The sequence below is a fragment of the Diadema antillarum genome, unplaced genomic scaffold (genome assembly GCF_040938485.1).
Source record: "Diadema antillarum isolate AM-2024a unplaced genomic scaffold, OU_Dant_1.0 seq00000867_RagTag, whole genome shotgun sequence".
Lineage (NCBI taxonomy): Eukaryota > Metazoa > Echinodermata > Echinoidea > Diadematoida > Diadematidae > Diadema > Diadema antillarum.
The window spans coordinates 269,739-283,827 of record NW_027271735.1 but is presented as its reverse complement, the minus strand read 5'-3'; the positions used below and the strand labels follow the sequence as shown (position 1 = coordinate 283,827).

Below are 14,089 nucleotides of genomic sequence, written 5' to 3'. Positions count from 1 at the left end.
TCCTGAGTTTGTGCTTTCTTTCCAGTATTTAGATAGGTTAGGAGAGTCCATTTGATTTGAGTTATACATCATTTTAAAGGGAAGATAAACCCCAAGAGCAATGTGGATTGAGTGAAAGCAGTAACATTAGTAGAACACATCAGTGAAAGTTTGAAGAAAATCGGACAATCGATGCAAAAGTTATGAATTTTTAAAGTTTTGGTGTTGGAACCGCTGGACGAGGAGTCTACTAGAGGTTATGACGTATGAGTGGACAACAATACCAAGAAAATATAAAGAAAATTCTACAAAAATCCATTTTTCATGAAAATTACAAATTCCATCAACTTGATATTGACATATGTTAAGGGTAGCAATTATTCCCCCTGCTTTCTGAAAGAGGTTGGTCCATTGCTCTTTCATTATTCTATTCTGGGTTTACCCTCCCTTTAAAGCTTAAAGTCTGCTCTTTCAGAATATGGTCTTAACTAAAAATTCATGTCTGGCGACTTTTTGTTTGTTTTGAGGTGCAGGGTCACATTTATAAGTGATCACCTTTTTTCTTTTTGATGTTGATTTTTTTAGGGGGTTTTAAGGATTTTTTTTAATGAGGTAAAATTTCAGTCAGTTTTTGTTGTTTCTCCGCATATAGGATGAACGACTGAATGGAGGATACGAGAATGTCCCAACTCGTGACATTCACATGAACCAGGTTGGCTATGAACAACACTGGCTCTACTTCCTGAGGGAATACATAGCCCCCATCTGTGAGAAGGTCTATCCAGGCTATTACTCAAAGGTAAACTTGCAACAAAACACAGACCATCGTTTATGTGCCACATTGCTTCAATTTCAAAAACAAATTTACACACAAAAAACAAAACAAAGCGAAAGCAAAATTCCAACTACAAACAGAAAGCAAATCTTCCCAGAAGCAAAGTGTCAGTGTGTCTTGTTTAATAGTTTGTTTGTTGGCAGTGCTTTTTTTATTAGGAAGGTTTTGGTACCAACAGATTAAATGAAGTAACTGGATTATTTATTTTGTAAGGATATAAAGTACCAGCACAGATATATCTTTAGTGATAAGACTGAAAAATGATTTCCCAAAGTCCATTCTCCTCTTAATGAATTCTATATTTTTGGCATCAAGAACAAGTGTACAAGCAAATGAGAAAGAAAACCTGTTAGATGAAGAAGAATCAGAAGTATTAAAGAGTGCCAGACATGATCATGCTGATTTTTGTACGTTCTCTTTATTTTCATACATAAAGGGTGCCATAAATAGTACTACCTAGCTACATACTGTAAAAGTGGTTTCTTTCGCAGTGGTTTTAATTTTCGCGCTTGGAGGTTGAACCGCGAGTTTAACATCACGCGAAAATGTTTGAACTCGCCACTTGTTATAACGTTATTGCACACATGCACACACAAAGATTCGGCGCATTGAGTGTATTGATGGTCAACACACACACAGCAATACCAATATAGGTACAAGCATGTTATAAAGTAGTCGAGAGATGGGATTTCAGGTAAACCTGCATTTAATTTTAATTTCTATCTAACAAATAAAAGAATGATTGGATTATTTTCATGTGCAAAATAAAACAGTTTTTGCCGACTGCGAATTCACAGATTTCGCCGACCGCGAATTTAAACACACATGAAAAAGTCGGCACCGATGGAAACTGCGAAAGTATCTGTACGCAAAAGAAACCACTTTTACAGTAGTTGACTCATACCCTAAAAAGGGTATCATAAAATAGCCATGTAGTTGAAACTGCTGTACAAAGTTATTATTCTTCTAGTCGACGGGGAAACTCCAAATTCTCATGAATCAGAAACTGGAATCGAACTGACATCATGCAATGTTTCGCCGATTGACAATTGGCTTCTATTGGCACCCTTTCAGTGGAAGAATGGTTCTTCTATGTGTGAAGTCGTGCAGTAATTTCACGCGCTGATGTGCTTTCAGGTCGTGAAAGATGGCATGGAATCCCTCCGATCGCCCAGTCTCAGGCATGTAAAGATTTGAAACGAAGTTGACTGAAACATTGGATGAATGCATACCATTAGATAACCACTTTTTAGAATTGAAGGGGTCGGTGCAATATAGTGCTAACCCACACAATAGTCATTTTGAGATAATCACTGTTGAATGTTTGGAAAGTCCATGCATTGTACATTAATAGAACATGAATGCATGCATTTTTTTACCATCTTATTGGTTGAATTCAAATATGATATTTCACGGAGGTTAGAGTGAAGGATAAGGATTATGAAAATGCATGTAACTCACTTTTGACAAAAGCGTGGGTTAGCACTATATTGCACTGACCCCCTCAATTATACCATTGAAAGAGTATCACTACGTAACCAGATGATTGGTGAATACTAGTGTAGAGTCAGGGCAGTCATGTACCTTCAGTCTTGAGGTCAATGACAGATATTCCTTGCAGAGAGCTTTGACTTAAACCCAAATGTTTCCTATCTTCCATTTCGACAGGCCTATGCAATAATGAATTTTGTTGTGCGGTACCGCCCTGATGAACAAGCATCTCTGCGGCCTCACCACGATTCATCAACGTACACCATCAATGTAGCACTCAATGAGCATGGAAAGGACTATTTGGTAAGTTCTTTTTCACCCTTTTTAGGGTCCTCAGTATACATGTAGCTGTTGGGCTGTACTGATTTGTTGGTGATTATTTCTTGAAGTATGTCGAAAGCATTCAATAAATGGCCTTTCCCTCTTTAAATTTACTTTACTGAGCAGACTAATTAAAACAGAGAATAATCTTGATGAGTGAAGATCACAATAAATAGATCATAGATAAAAAGAAAGAAATTGACCAAAGATTAAGGCTGGGCATCTTATTTTTTCCTCAGAAGCAAGGAATTAGACTGAGGCTGATCTGCTAGGTTAGATTATGATATTTAGGCCTCACAAGTCTCTTGTTAGCTTGCATACTAATCCTCATTTATAAAACACCTAGAAAGAATGTAGCTCTCTGATTGGTTGACTATCCATCACGTGACATTTAGTTACAATTACCATTGCCCCTTGTGGCTGTCAGCCGTGCAATTTTGTTTGAGCAAAAATGGTTAGTGCATGTGTTCCATTGCACAACTCTGATGTCACAATAAACAAACATTTGCTGTACACACTCAACAATTACAAGCATGCTTACAAGCACATACTTTTGTCACTCATTTTTGCAAGCAACTTCAACCGATCAGTTTTGCGTATGTATGTACACAGAACTGATTACTTTGCTGCTACTCTCTCACCTTTGACAGAAAATGGTTACCATTTCTGTGCTAAATTCGAGAATCTGTGTGAACCACATGCATGTATGTTTACAGCAGTGGTGTTGTATGAAAGTAAGAGTGTGTGGTTTCTACTTCGTGCAGTGTAACAAGATTTCGCGCTCGGTGAAAGATGCACCGTACTATTCAACTCAGCTTGGCCTCATGTTTCTATCATCGTGTCCGAAATTTTGTACCATTGCACTCTTGACCATTCATTATATGTATTTGTACCTGTACAACGTACATGTACCTTATTGACAAATATATTTAGCCAATGAGGAGAACCTGATTTTGCTATACAGTACTGTAACATGTATTTCCCATTGACAACTGTCCGAGTATAATCAGGACTGGTCATCAACGAGATAAAACAAAATCAATCTTTGACATCAAATTTGTTCTAGAATTGTAAGGATATTTTAGTCGTGGCTGTGGAAAGGAAAGTAATAAAGTTGCTGAGTAATTGACTTTAAGGTGGTTATCTTTTGGTAGAAATAAAACCCCCAAACAAAACAAAATGGGAGAGCTGCAAGGCACTGAATGTAACTTCTCCAATTTGCATGTGTGCTCATGACAGACATCACTACTTTATTTGGACATCTGGAATGTCAAAAGTTTATAATGTTTGTGTCTTGAGTCAAGTTGCGATGAAACATGCACCACTGTGTTTGTTTGACTCTGCTCTTGTAATTTAGCAAACTGAAAAGTGACTTGGAGTGTTGATTCAATCTAACCCTGAATACGATTATGAAGATGTGCAGATTCGATGAATCGAGTTGATACATCATGCAGTGGCATTGGGCTACATTTAAACAGACACCTCACTGTCGGTACAGTCTTTCAGGACAAATATGAAATATTGCTGGATACACTTCGTAGACTGCAAGTACATTGCTTGCATATGAGTGTGTGTGTGTGTATGTGGGCAGATGGGTGTGTATGTGTGTGTACGTGCATGCTTAAACAACTTTAATACATGTAGTATGGATGTGTATTATATACAATGTACAATGATGACATCAGTATTACAGGTGACATGCTGACCCTTGACCTTTGTGTAGTTAACCTTATTTACCGTATATGGGCGGGGAATTTCTCCCACTGCCCCTGAATAGATACGGCTTTCCTCCTTCATCTTTCGTACCTCTCTTCTGTAATGTTTAACTCATTGAGGACTCAGTTTGCTTTAATCCGATGAGGATAGGCTGATTTTGCTACAACACACATTTCACATGGACCTCTGCCCGAGTATACCCAGGATTCATCCTCAATGGGTTAACTTGCATTTCTATTGATACCTGGCCAAGTATACTTGAGTCTATTTCTCCAGTGGGTTTAAGTTCTTTGTTATTGTGTTTCTGCATCATGTCGCAGACATCTTCTCTTTTCATGAATCTTGATTCCCCCCCCCCCCCCTTTCTTTCTTTCTTTTTGAATCTCTTTAATAAGAGGGCACTAGTCATCTTTTGTTTTGGACAGACAGTCTACCGTAGATTATTGGCCCGTTTACTTTTCCACTGTTTTTATTCGATTGTTGTCGAGCTGGAATTTTGAGCTGAGGATGTATCGCAGGGACCATGAAACAGGTGACTAGGATGCTTCTGATTCCAGATAATCACTAGCTGTGTCACCTGCCATGTTGGATCCACCAATTATCGATCTTAATCCTACAGTTCTAGCTCCGCTGATGCCATCCTGAGCGGAGTTTTCTCTCCTCTTGTGGGCGCAAAAGTGATGAACAATAATCCACTGTGGATTATGCAAGGGGAAAACTAAACCGTCATTTTGAGCACTCGACACAGCTTTGCCTAATCCAACAACCTTTATCCATAAATCCTATCTAATTGTGGGGAATTCCGTATGATTTGCAAGCAGCTGTACAGTGAGTTCTACCTTTTTCTTTAATGTGAAACAAAAGCACAAATTACATTACAGTGCATTACATGCCTTGAAAAGAATATTGGAATACATACATAATATGTGACCCGCTACAACAAAAGGATCCGAAAGTCGGGGGAGGACAATTTTCTGAAAATGACATGGTATTATTTCCTTACTCTTCTTCTTTTATTTCATATATAAACTGACCATGAAAGTACTCCGTTGCAGAGATATCAATGATTTTTATTAGCGCATATCGAGTAGTTTAGGATATCAGCATTGTGAGAAAACCGCCTTCAAAGTTTTCCTTCCGACGCTATCATGATCAAGGGAGGCAAGACAGTCCTCACCGCTTGACAATAGAAGGTATGCTCTTAGCAACGTCCACGATGTTCATTCAAGCTTAGCGCCAGCGGTCTACGCGTGACCAATCAGTAACCAGGATGCCATGCACTGACCAATAAGATCACTCTCTCGTTACTAGGGGCGGAGTCTAGCTGCGGCGCTAAATCCAAACCTTCGGACACGTTCCTGTTCTGTTGAAAGTCGGAAAATCATGGCCCAGAAAAACGCTATTTTCTTGCCCCTCCTTTGACCATTTAACTTCGAAATTTCGGCAGATGATAAACAAAACATTAGACTACAAAATTCTGCAATAAACAGAAAACTGATAGTTTTGACTGATTTTGATGATCTGACTTCAAACTCGATTTTCTCAGCTCAGTTATCAGCGACTTTAGGATCCTTTTGTTGTAGCGGGTCACATATCAGTATTGCACATCATGTGGTGAAATTTGCTTGTTGTTATGAGTGACATAAATGCTATCATCACTAAATTTTCCAGTATTTGCCAAAATAGACCAGCTTAATAGTGATTTCAAATTTACAGATAATTTTCATCTATTAAAGGACAGACAATGAAATACCCCATTCAGTGGTGCAATGTACATACCAGGTATTCAGTGCATTTCAATGCTTCTATTCCCTTTGATAGTTGCTACGTCAGGCAAGGCTCCAGCAAGCCTTGGGTAAGCTCTCTAGATGTTGGAGCAAGTCTTAGTTACCTCCATTAATACTGTATGTGAAACCTATGGCCAGTGAAGGTCATGTTTTCTGCTCTGTGTATGTGTGTCTGTCTGTTTGTGTACACGATATAAACTTGAGTATGGATGAACAAATTTTCTCAAGATGTACAGGGTCTGTTCATGATAAGGTAAGAAAGACACGATTTGATTTTTGGGGTCATGAGTTCAAAGGTCAAAGGGATTACAAAGGACATAAAATAACTTGATCTCCCAATAACTGAGAACGGATGATTTGGATTTCACCAAACTTTCGAGGTGTGATCATAGTGGAGTAGTAAAGAAACAATTCATTGTGGGAGTCATGAGGTCAAAGGTCATTGTGGTCATGAAGGACATGAAATAGGCTTAATCTCCCAATAATTCAACAATGAATGATCAAATTTTCACCAAATGTTAATTGTGCAGGTGTCCCTTCATACCGCTGTTTCTGTGTTGGAGATACTGCCTACGAAATGGCGATATTTTAATCATGGCTGCATTGCGAAGGTCTGCTCTCTCGGAGTGCTCTTCTTTTTTTTCGATATGCATATAATTTGAAGATATAATTAACTGGTCTATTATCTTTATTCCAATGTCCTTTGACTTCTTGCCCCATCCTACTTTCATGTCTGGATTGTGATTATTATCACTCTTTACTTCCCCCTGCCTTCACTCCCACATTACCCCTTACTCTCCTTCTATCTTTCCTATGGGTACTTTTTCCTTTTTTTCTCAGCCCTCTCTTTGGTACACCAGTAGTCTTTTTATATCCCCCAACCCACTCACTCAGTTGGGATGTGTTTCTAGCAGACCATTTCTTCTCTCCCTCTCCCCTGTCTCTCTTTCTATCTCTCTCTCTCACTTTCTATCTATTTCTGTTTGTTTCTCTCTATCTCTCTGTATTGCGATCTATCTCTATTTTTTTGTGTATCTCTCTCTATTTTATATCTCAATCACTCTATCTTTCTCTCTCTATCACCATTACGGTGTGACTCTAGCAGACCAGTTAGATCTCTCTTTTCCCTGTCTTCCTTTCTCTCTAGATAGCTTTATCTATCTATCAATCTACAGGTATCTATCTCTCTATAATCTCCTAGCTATCTATCTCTATTTTTCTATCTCTATCTATCTATTTATCTCTCTATCTCTATCTCCTAGCTATCTATCTCTATTTTTTCTATCTCTATCTATCTATTTATCTCTCTATCTCTATCTCCTAGCTATCTATCTCTATTTTTTCTATCTCTATCTATCTATTTATCTCTCTATCTCTATCTCCTAGCTATCTATCTCTATTTTTTCTATCTCTATCTATCTATTTATCTCTCTATCTCTATCTCCTAGCTATCTATCTCTATTTTTTCTATCTCTATCTATCTATTTATCTCTCTATCTCTATCTCCTAGCTATCTATCTCTATTTTTCTATCTCTATCTATCTATTTATCTCTCTATCTCTATCTCCTAGCTATCTATCTCTATTTTTTCTATCTCTATCTATCTATTTATCTCTCTATCTCTATCTCCTAGCTATCTATCTCTATTTTTTCTATCTCTATCTATCTATTTATCTCTCTATCTCTATCTCCTAGCTATCTATCTCTATTTTTTCTATCTCTATCTATCTATTTATCTCTCTATCTCTATCTCCTAGCTATCTATCTCTATTTGTCTATCTCTATCTATCTATTTATCTCTCTATCTCTATCTCCTAGCTATCTATCTCTATTTTTATGCCTCCGCAACGAAGTGGCCGGAGGCATTATGTTTTCGGGTCGTCCGTCCGTCCGTCCGTCCGTCCGTCCGTCCGTCCGTACGTCCGTCCGTCCCGTTTTGTTTTTGTCGATATCTCAAGAACCGTGTGGTGGTTTTACATCAAACTTGGTATGAGGGTATATCCTTGGGGGATGATACTTTGTGTGGATTTTAGGGTCACAGGGTCAAAGGTCAAAGGTCACAGGTTTATTTTGTGGAAAAAAAATTGAAATTTCATGTTTTTCTCCATATCTCGCAAATGGTTCAAGGTATCTTCATGGAACTTAGTATATATGCTTGTACCGATGGGCAGTGATTATCTAGGGAAGTTGGGGGTCATGGGTCACAGGTCAGGGGGTCAAAGGTCAAGGTCAACTCCTCAAAATATCACTACTTTCCTTAAAATGCAATAGGCTGAAGGTTTTTTTTTTTTTTTAACTTGATGTATGGCATGTATTACCCAATATATATTTTTGGGGAAGTTTCTTGCCAAAAGGTCAAAGGTCAAAAGGTAAAAGGTCAAGTGAAAGTGCTAAATTGCACTTTTTCCTCCATATCTCGAAAGTAACTCAAGGTATCATCATGAAACTTACATATTTATGCATGTTCAACCTAACAGTGATTCTCTTTGGAACTGTGAGGTCAAAGGTCAAAGGCCAGGTTTAGATAATGCTATTTTCCCATTTGATACTGAAATTATACTTCTTCTCAATACCTTGAAAATTACTCAATGCATAAACTTATAAAAGGGTCAAAAGTCAAGTAAAAATCATCAGTTCCCCAAATACCTGCACTCTGACATTTTAATCATTCATCCAATTGAACCTAGTTCTAGGAAAGTGAACATTCAGCACATTTGTGTCAAACCTGTCATTTTAATATTTTGCCAATTGTGTGAAACTGTCATCACACATTGTCAAGACATTGTACTATAGACCTATTAGGAGAACCATGCATTATTGCGGAGGCATATCAGTAGCCGTAGCGATATATCTAGTTTCTATCTCTATCTATCTATTTATCTCTCTATCTCTATCTCCTAGCTATCTATCTCTATTTTTTCTATCTCTATCTATCTATTTATCTCTCTATCTCTATCTCCTAGCTATCTATCTCTATTTTTTCTATCTCTATCTATCTTTATCTCTTTATACCTCTTTATATCTTTATCTCCCCATGTCTATCTTTATCTATCTCTTATCTTTCTATCTATCACCATAATCATTCTCTCTCTTGCCACTCCACCTCGTCAGGCCGACACCAAGTCAAGTGTGTTGTTTCTTCCTACCTAGCCCAAATGCAAACACCTCTCGCAGCATGACTCACACAGCAACATACACACCTGTGCTTTTTTGTCTGTCACTTCCCTGTTTTTAGTTGGACATTTTTTTTTTTTTTTTTTTTTGAAGAGATGGTGGCCATGGTCGTAATCTTTCTACCCCCTCCAATCTATTCCTGTATTAAAGCTAGATGAGGCTCATTCTCATTGATTATTTGAAGGGGAAGGCAAAGTTGTGGTTTCTAGTTGAAAATCATGTTCAAAGTTTGGTAGTAGCTTGCAGCTTTCTCTGATCGGTACAGTTTCTAGTTTCCAAGTGCAAGTAGTAGATGCTGTGCAGTACCTGATGTGGACTATTTAAAGGCTACTGATTTTTATATTATCAGTTTCCATTCTTGAGTTTCCATTACTTGAAAATATTATTGTGAATGACATGCACAAGAGTGTTATTATCTTACAGGAAGTATTGGGACAATCATGTTGTTATTCATTTTTAATAAGGAGTGTTAACTATTTTGTTTTTAATGTTTGTCTAGCTTGCTCCATTTGTATATGCAGAGAAAAATTCAAAAATTATGTTTAAGCTGTCTTTGTAAAAGTTAAACCATGAGACTACTCTGCACTTGTTTTCCCTTTATATCATCATTTTGTAGCTACAACTATAACTTGGCCTACCCCTTAGTCAGTGCTTTCAAGAACTTTTTTTTTTAAATTTTCCTGCAACACTTTTCTGTGAGAAGTATATAGTAGATTGATGAGGATATTATGAATGATGCTGATATCAGCCAATAGGATTGAGATAAAGTCTATGGATCCAGCATTTGAGTAGCACTGCAATAAAAGGAGACTCTGAGTGAATCTTGATGGGACTCTGGGATTATGAGGTGGTTATGAAGTCATCCCTCAGATTTACTGTGATTGGCACAGCAACAGTAGGGGTCTTTCACACTTTGAACAGCACCTTGGCTCACTCTGTGAACTTTGTATCCTATTCCTGGCACAACCAGTGTTTCGGATGCACTTCAAACTTGCTCATTACTTCCTTAATTCTTTGCACTATATTTGGATTGAAATATTGCCAAACCTTTGGCAGAAAGCCTGGTTTTGCTTTGTCTTTATATTTTGTCTTTCTTTTCGGAGGGGCGGGGGAGAGGTAGACATTCTGTACATAATGTACAAGAGCAGGTAGAGCTGACATTGGTGTAAAAGCTTATGCAACCTATTTTTATACAGCGATTTCTCTCCTCACATCCATTGGTGATATACACATACACATGCTTAGCTTTCACTCAAATCTGCGAGAGTGTATGAACATAAAGAGTCTTGATACCAGAGAATAGTTCTCTCACCAACATCTACGTACAACGAAGCGGGCGGATCACAGTGACCACAGGACCAAAGTGTGTTGTGTAATACCTTCTTTGAAGTACAACATATGCAGGACTTCTCTCTGAGAAATTTATTTCAGTTCCCTTCACTCAGAAAATTAATTTTACGGGATGCCGCGTTTATCTAACCATCATACGTTGTACAATTGCAATTCGAGTAGTGTCACTGCGCAGCTGCTTTGCGCCGTTCAACCCAGGAAGTAAATGTCAACTGCATACCACCAAACATGCTCATCCGTCACACACAAATAATGGGTAAAGAACACAACCGGAAACAGCTGGGATTTAACGGCATTGCGTTTATCTACTCACAGAACGGCAATCGTGGTCTCAAACGCGTTTCAAAACATCCTATGAAAGGCACTTCAAAACGGCGTTTCTAATCGCATGTGAAAACATGGTTGCGTTTTATGAATATCTAACCCCTGAAAATGCCTCAAACGCGTTTGGGACATAATATCTGTGTTGCAGATGTTCTCTGTTCTATGATCCATTGTAGACTAGTCCGGAGTATACTCAGGCAGATGTCTGTAGGGGTTATGTATTATAGCAAAATCAGCTCGTCCTTAAACCCGTTGAGGACGGACTGATTTTGCCACAACATGCATTTCCCATTGACACCTGCCCGAGTATACTCAGGACTCGTCCTCAATGGGTTACATTGTAATTAATGATTTATGAGGTGGAAGAGAGGGGTGAGTGGAGAGAGCGTTGACCCTATTATACGCACAGGAAGTGACGAAATTCAGAGAATGCCTGCCATGTTGAGAGGATGTGATCAATGAAGGAAGTGTGTTGGTAGGAAAGGTGCAGATTGGTGTCCAGAAGAGGAGAAAGGCTTAGAGGGTGTCTTACATCGTGACTCAGGGTTGATTGTCCGCACCATCGACCCAGTGGGATTTCCTATCTTTCACACCATTCGTGTTGGTAGGGAGGAACCTGTCAAACATCTTTTAGTGACCGAATCCACATAGTGTACAAATTGTACACTGTGTTCAAGAAAAAACACAATTCACTTTCTCCTAATCAATGACAGCATCTACAATGTGTATCCCATAGTATGCATTCTACAACTGTATATGTGTGCAATGATCTGGCTTCTACTTTTGATGAATTACGAAGCGTATGTGCACTACTTTAAAAGTGGATGTTTTTGCCCAACTAATTTATCGCACTTGGCCGAGTAAGAAGAGTTTCACATGTTTTTAAATCCACAGAATCAAGACATCAACTACTGGAACATATGGCACTCAAAAATATTTGCATGCTTTTATTTTCACACAAGCTTCCGGTTGCATGGAATTCGCGAAAAGTTCAACACTTCAAAAATTTCAGTCCACTTTTACAGTATCTATTAAATGTATAAAAATTTTGTATGTCAGTCCATCTGTCTCTGTCTTTATTTTTGAAGGAAGTAATTGAATATTTTGTTGAATACTTTATACCTTGTAATATTCTTTAAATGCTCATCTCACACAGAATTTTAGACTTTTGTATGACCTGCTTTCAAACACACAAATGCTCTCGTGGATTTCAGCAGAGTTCCTGCAAGACCTGGGAATATGATATCCATTTCTGAGTTACTCTACGCCTCACACTCGTCATAATTCAATACCCATGATGCAAGGTTGATTGTATCCCCCAGATAGAAAGGATTTGGTCATTGTCCTACCTGTCAGTCAGCGTGGCATGCCAGGTTTTTGGAGGGAATCGCATTCTATTTTTAACCAAAGCTGATCATGTGGTGGTGTTTTTGATTAGGGTGCATAGAGTTCTGAGCCTTGATTGTTGTCTCATCTCGGTGCCAATAGAGACAAGTCAGGGACAGAACAGTCATGCGTGTGTGTTCATCTGGAGTGTCCCCCGTCTACCTGTTCCCTGCTATTAATTCTCCCTTGCATTATGACCCCCCCCCCCAAAAAAAAAAATAAATAAATAAATAAATAAATAAATAAATAAATAAATAAATAAATGAATAAATAAATAAAAATAAAAATAAAAGTGAAAATAAAAATTAAAAAAAGTTTAAAGGGAAGCAGTCCTGAGATTTTCGCTGTAATGATAATTAAGAAGAGTAAAAAACATAACCTTTCACCAGTTTATACGCGTGTAAATGAAAAACTGTCTTCGTACGCGATTTTTTAAAAATAATTCCTGCAAGCGATCGTGTAAGAGCCGGCAAAAAGATGCTACGTAGTGCATGCCCTACACACCAAGTTGACAGCCGTGCCTCTAAAAACCAATTTAAGTGTTAAAATGATTAGTTGCAATTTTATCATATAATGTGAAAGTTTGTGGTTTTATCATTTCAAACAAAATATTTCAAGCTTAGATATATATAATTCATGAAAAATTGATATTGTTAACATAAATTTATATGTACTTTTAAACCAAATATACCATGAACTTGACATCAAATAGGCACGGTCCTTTTCTAGCTTCCGTCCGTGTTGCATACTTGTACTTCTTAGCGTAGAAACAACTCTCACGCGCGAATTCTTACCATACTAATGTGTACACAGGACTAGTACTCCATCTAGCTGATTTTGCCGAAGATAACCTGTGCATGAGAGAGTCGAATTCTTCAAAGAAAATATTGTTTGTTTCTCAATATTTTTGTAAGTAGTCAGATATCGCCTTTCCTCGACGTGAGCCGGGAAGGGTGAACACAGGGGGTCGTAGGAATATGATTTCGCTCCACTTTGCCGTGCATGTCCAGTCGGCACTGGCAGCAGCTAGCTCAGTGGCACTGTACTGCAGTCCAAGCCCGGCTGCAGCCCCACGGGAAATGAAACATAGCTAGCCACTTTGCTTACCTCTCTACGCTTTTTTCCCTCCGTTCTCTTCGAAGTCGATGCTCGAGGTGTTTCTGTTTTATAACTCATGTGAGCAAATGGTCGGGATTGCATCTGGCTTCAGGAGTTTTCTCGGTTTATAACCGGAGGGCCACAGCCTGCCGGTCCACGCACAGGTAGGTCACAACACGATATCGAGATTTTGTAGGCCCTAAGTTTCTTATGTTCGGCATCGTTTTACCGAGATTTCTCAGCTATACAGCTCACCTTTCACGATACTTTTGTGGGTCTGGGATGGAAAAAAGGATTTTCCTGGGAAATTTTCTCCACGATTCGAGCAAAACAACTGATGTAAGATAGCCTGACCAGACGACGCTGAATGCGGTCGCCCCTATAGTGTACTAGCAGGCCTGTAGCTAGCTGTGTAGCCGTTTCTACCTACAATCTGTACGTACTAGAATGTATACATGAGCGGCGACAGGGCTGTGCGCACAGCTGCGCTTGTGATAGACTTGAAAAGTGTGAAGGGCAAACCGCGTACGGGGTATCTACCGTAGATCTAGTTGTATCGTCCACACATGTACTGTGCGATTATAATACACAATACACACACACACACACACAACGTAGAAACAATGTC

General features: G+C 38.6%; 1 protein-coding gene across 1 annotated transcript in view; it reads left to right on the top strand.

Moving 5' to 3' along the window:
* Positions 1 to 14,089, top strand: part of LOC139740608 (procollagen-lysine,2-oxoglutarate 5-dioxygenase 1-like) — a 65,051-nt gene that overhangs the window by 31,721 nt on the left and 19,241 nt on the right. The window contains exons 17-18 of the mRNA XM_071651194.1: positions 632 to 778; positions 2,483 to 2,608. Coding sequence (XP_071507295.1) covers positions 632 to 778; positions 2,483 to 2,608 — 273 coding nt within the window. The remainder of the gene's footprint in view (positions 1 to 631; positions 779 to 2,482; positions 2,609 to 14,089) is intronic.